A 5,365-nucleotide genomic window follows, 5' to 3' on the forward strand; every position below is an offset into this window, starting at 1 on the left:
AAGACAAAAGGTTCCTTTTGTACCAGGCTTATGTGAGTTTCACATTATTTTTGTCTCAGAAAAACAGGGATCCTCCCCTTGGTCTGTAATATTGACGTTTTCTATGAACAGAGGTATTGCTTACTAGTAGTGTCTCTTTTTCCTTACTAAAAGGAAAAAAAAAGAAATTGTCTATTTCAGTGAAACTTGTCACTTTATCTATAGTGGAAAATAGGACCACTTCGTTTTGCATTAGTGTGGAGGTTTAAGTATTCCTGTTTCTTCCAAATGAGCATTTTGTAGAAAGGCAGGCTTCTGACTTAATCTCATGTCTGGGAAAAAGAGCTGTGTCATCTCCTGACCTCTGTCGCTCTCCTTTTGGTTTGTTATCCCGACTTTGTAATATTCTTTCTTGGTGCCATGTACCTTTGTAACTAGATGGGAATATTTCTGAATGTTGATTTTAATTATTTCCTCTGATACATTTATGTTCAAATATTTTGCATGCTGCAGGGAAGATAATGATTTTTGTAATTACTGGAATATCTTTTTTCAGCAGTTGCTGTAACTTTCTACCCCTCCTTTAAATATGCATTATGTATATGGGCTTTGATGCATGATTAAGTAGTGAAAATAATTTCAAACAACATAAAAACCTGGTCTCTCATCTCCTTAGGCTCCCATGGTCCTTTGTTGCCGTTGCCAAGCCGGTACCGAATGGGATCTCGGGACACTCCCGAACTCGTTGCTTACCCATTGCCACAGGCATCCTCCTCTTACATGCATGGTGGAAATCCTTCTGGGTCAGTTGTCATGGTTAGTGGGTTGCATCAGCTCAAGATGAACTGCTCACGGGTATTCAACCTGTTCTGCTTGTATGGAAACATTGAGAAGGTAAGGCATAATTGATTAGAAACTTGGAAACTTCTGTATTTCTTTCAAATGCTTTGGAAAAAGCCTGCCTGAGGTTGTCTAAAAATATAATGTTTTATAAAACTATTGGTTGAGTTCTTTGTTGCAATGCATATTTTTTTTTACCTTATCTGTTATAGGTGAAATTTATGAAGACTATTCCAGGCACAGCACTGGTTGAAATGGGTGATGAATACGCTGTAGAAAGAGCGGTCACACATCTCAATAATGTCAAGTTATTTGGAAAGAGACTCAATGTCTGGTAAATATGTTTTATCAGATTAATAGTCCACCAGTGGGCAGATGGAATGAGGTTTCAAAGGGACAATATCACACTACTCTGTTATCATTGTTGGAGTTATGATTTCCAATTTGCGACTGTTTATTTTGGCTTTCAGCTGAAGGAGGGTGAATTTAGGTCAGATATTAGGAAGAAATCCTTTACTGTGAGGGTGGTGAGGCACTGGCACAGGTTGTCCAGAGAAGCTGAGGATGCGCCGTCCCTGGAAGTGCTCAAGGCCAGGTTGAAGGGGGATTTGAGCAACCTGCTCTAGTAGAAGCTGTTCCTGCTCATGGCAGGGGGGTTGGAAGGAGATAATCTTTAGGGTCCCTTTCAACCCTAACCACTCTAAAATTTATTAATATTTATAATTTTATTTATTTACATTCATAAACCATATTGTCATTACATGGATTGGCCACTGATAAACTGTATTCCCTAATGTGTCTTATCCCTTCTTTCTTCATTTTTTAAGGAAAGTGTCAAATCCAACCCATCATGTTCTTACTTTATTTATTTCAAATTATTATAGAGAAACATCTGCTCTTTTCTAGTTAGATAATAATCTGCAAAATAATAATCTGCAAAGTATGATAGCCTTAATTATTTAAGAAATTTTATCCTTAAATTCCAGTGTTTCCAAGCAGCACTCAGTAGTTCCAAGCCAGATATTTGAACTGGAGGATGGCACAAGTAGTTACAAGGATTTTGCCATGAGTAAGAACAATCGCTTCACCAGTGCTGGCCAAGCATCCAAGAACATCATCCAGCCACCCTCCTGTGTGCTGCATTATTACAATGTTCCCCTGTGTGTGACTGAGGAAACATTTGTAAAGGTAAGCACTTGGAGTGACTGACATGCAGTGCTCTCTGGGCCTTGTCCTGGTTTTTCCTGGTGCTGCTTTTAAAAACAAGTAACTGGGAGGCTTGTAGCAGAGCCACTGGAAGAGAGCTGTTCCTTAAGATATATTTATAGCCCATGTGGATGTGTTTACAATTCTGGGGTTACTGTCTCAATTTTATTTATTTATATTTTTTTAATGTGAGAAACAAAATCTTGAAAATAAAGTTGAGGAGCTTAATGTGGGGGGGGTTTGGAGGAAAAGGAAAAGAAACAAAGCCAAATACATGAAAGTTAGGATTACAACTCACAAAGGATTTACTGACTGCCTGTAATGACTGCTAGGATGTTTTGGAATGGAGACCAGCTTTCACCTGGGACCCTTGGCACAGTTGTATCCTAAATGAACTCTGGGTGCTTAAAACATGCAATACTGGGCCTCTTTAAGTGGAGGCAGTGGCAAGATTGCTGACAGTTCAGTGAGTTCTTTTTCAGTTCCATAAAATATATTTTTCCAAGTCTATCTGAAAGTGAGCTCTGGTTCCCAAGTGGTGTCCTTGTATGAACAACTTCAGAGCTACTGTATTGGAGTAGGAATGCCAAAAAGGAGAACTTACTATTATATTAATATGTTTTTGGAGATAGCAGTGATATCACAGATACAGGGGCCTTGTTTTACATACTACAGAATGGTATTCTAAAGAGTTACCAATCTAAATATATTTTTTTAATGATTTGCTGTAAATTCTTGCAAACTCTCTTAAAATGTCAGAATCTTCCTTTTTTGTGTGTCTCTTCCAGGAACTTGGAATTTTTGCTAATTTGTTTATGTGCACTTTTGCTGGAGTTTTATATCTTATTTTATTTTTGTGACAGTTATGTGAGGATCATGAAGTTCTCAGCTTTATTAAATACAAAGTGTTTGACCCAAAACGTAAGTAAAATTTGACTTGTTTGGGAAGTGCCTTGATTCCAGTTTTGATCTGAGTATCCACTGTCAGATGTTACTGATCCCTCCTTTCCATTTTTGTTTCTCATTTTGACAGCTTCTGCCAAAACACTGTCTGGTCTGTTGGAATGGGAATGTAAGACAGATGCAGTGGAAGCTCTCACTGTACTTAATCACTACCAGATAAGAGTCCCAAGTAAGTAAATTTTCCTGATCTTACTGCTGGAATTTTTTTTCTGTGGAGAAGGAGTTGAGGGTTCTGGTAGCTATGACAATGATCAGAGGGCTGGAGCATCTCTCCTGTGAGGAAAGGCTGAGAGAGCTGGGGTTGTTCAGCTTGGAGAAGAGAAGGCTCCAGGATAACCTTATAGTGGCCTTTCAGTGCTTTATAAGTGGGCGTAAAAAAAGAGGGTGGGTCACTTTCAACATGGGCAAATAGTGATAGGAGAAGGGGTAAGGGTTTTAAACTCAGAGAGATTTAGGTTTTAGATGTTAGGAAGATGTTCCTGACTGTGAGGCTGGTGAGGCACTGGCACAGGTTGTCGAGAGAAGCTGTGGATGCCCCATCCCTGGAAGTGTTCAAGTCCAGGCTGGATGGGGCTCTGAGCAACCTGGTCTAGTGTGTGACATCCCTGCCCAAGGCAGGAGGTTGGAATGGGATGATCCAGTGAAATGATCCCTTCCAACCAAACCCTTCTGTGATTCTTTCACAATAAATACAGAGAAATCTGCAATGTCTTGAACAGAGGATCCTTTAAGTTACTCAGCTCATTGCTCTCAATTTACTGCTCCTGTAGCATGTTCCCTTTGAAGCCAGAAATTGTGAAGCCAAGCTGAATTTAGCTCCAAACTAGCAAGAATAGAGTGGGGTGAGTTCACCTGCTAAACAAGTACACAATAGGCCAGATCTGCACTGAACAATTAAGATAATTTATTGAATTAAATGGAATCTTTCCAGGTGTTCCCAGACATAATATTGAATCCAGGCCAGTGTCTAATATTATTTTAAACTACCTCCTCCTAACTGTTATGAGTTTGTCTCCCTGTGAGGTGTTAACAGGTTAAATCTTTTCTATTCCCCCACACCTTTGGTCCACCTTATTAATAATGGACCTTAGGGACAGGATATTTTTGAAGATAGTATGGATAACACACTGTTCACAATTTCAGTTTTATCTCAGTTTGGAGAGTTGGTAGCAGCAGAAAAGCTTTCTCTTTCAATGTGAAAAGGCAAACCCCAGTGGATGTGTGAGTGTGCAATACACAGAACTGGTGAACGTGCCAGGGTATGGAAGATGGATTAGCAGGAGAGCTGTGCCCATGGTGTGTTCTGTGTTGTCTCCTCACAGATGGCTCCAACCCTTACACCTTGAAGCTTTGCTTCTCTACTTCATCCCATTTATAGAGAAGAGGACAGCATGTTAAGAGCTACGTTCACCTGGATTTGCAAGTCAAAAACTACACTTCGTTCACAAAGCTCTAAAGTGGTTGTTCTAATGTTGCCTTGTTTCAACTTAATTCTAATATCTTTTATCTTGTTTTATAATAAATGGATGTTCCTTCATAAATACAAACCAGATTTTTTTTATTTTTGCCTCTGAGAAGTACATGTTGTAAGCTTACTACAAAGTTTGTATTTTGTTAGTGTAGTATCTGCAGATGTCTAAAGAAGCACCAGTAGGATAAACAAGATTGTTTCTTTTCAAAAAATGAAATATATTTGCATTTTCAAAATGTTAAAGATTAGCAAGTATTTTTCCATTTGTAGTCTTAATTGGCAGATAGAACTATTCTAGCAGAATTTTAAATGTAGAACTTGTTTTTCAGTATGTTAAGTAGTGAAGTATGTTGCAATACTAAAAAGCAGCTTGTATTTATAAAATGCTTTGATTGGGTTAATGTTGCACATACTGAACTTTTAGTAGTACAGACTTGATTTATAGTTTCAAACAGAGCTAACATAGAAAATTATCAAGTATGTACACGTGTATGGTATGAATACATACTTATTTAAAGTGGTTTTGGTTTTTTTTAATCCTATTTTCCATTTGCATTAGCATGATGCCATCTACAGCTAGTCCCACCGTAGGGGCCTTTTAAAAATTAAAATTGCAAGCCTGTATCAATGTGTTCATCCTCATTTTCCATGATTTAAACTTAAATCTTTGGTGTTTAACATATCCTTTTGACTCTTTTTTTTAAAGCAGTGGTTATGACATACTAAATGGTAAAAGTCGTGGGGGGGGCGGGGTGACAACATGGATCACAATAGAAACCAAGGTGGTAAAAATAGTTAAAACAAAAAGAAAGCCCCCACCATATCCTTTCATACCTGGACAGTTAATTCAATGTTTTCTTCTGTCTGATTTACCTTAAACATCTATTATGACCATGAAAGAATTCA

General features: G+C 38.2%; 1 protein-coding gene across 1 annotated transcript in view; it reads left to right on the forward strand.

Moving 5' to 3' along the window:
- The window catches only part of HNRNPLL (heterogeneous nuclear ribonucleoprotein L like), a 15,822-nt gene extending 10,685 nt beyond the window's left edge, over positions 1-5,137 (forward strand). Inside the window, exons 7-12 of the mRNA XM_005429078.2 lie at positions 656-873; positions 1,032-1,153; positions 1,806-2,007; positions 2,889-2,946; positions 3,059-3,157; positions 4,311-5,137. Coding sequence (XP_005429135.1) covers positions 656-873; positions 1,032-1,153; positions 1,806-2,007; positions 2,889-2,946; positions 3,059-3,157; positions 4,311-4,366 — 755 coding nt within the window. The 3' untranslated portion in view covers positions 4,367-5,137. The remainder of the gene's footprint in view (positions 1-655; positions 874-1,031; positions 1,154-1,805; positions 2,008-2,888; positions 2,947-3,058; positions 3,158-4,310) is intronic.
- Positions 5,138-5,365: the final 228 nt, after the last annotated feature.

Source organism: Geospiza fortis, unplaced genomic scaffold (genome assembly GCF_000277835.1).
Source record: "Geospiza fortis unplaced genomic scaffold, GeoFor_1.0 scaffold99, whole genome shotgun sequence".
NCBI classification, from domain to species: domain Eukaryota; kingdom Metazoa; phylum Chordata; class Aves; order Passeriformes; family Thraupidae; genus Geospiza; species Geospiza fortis.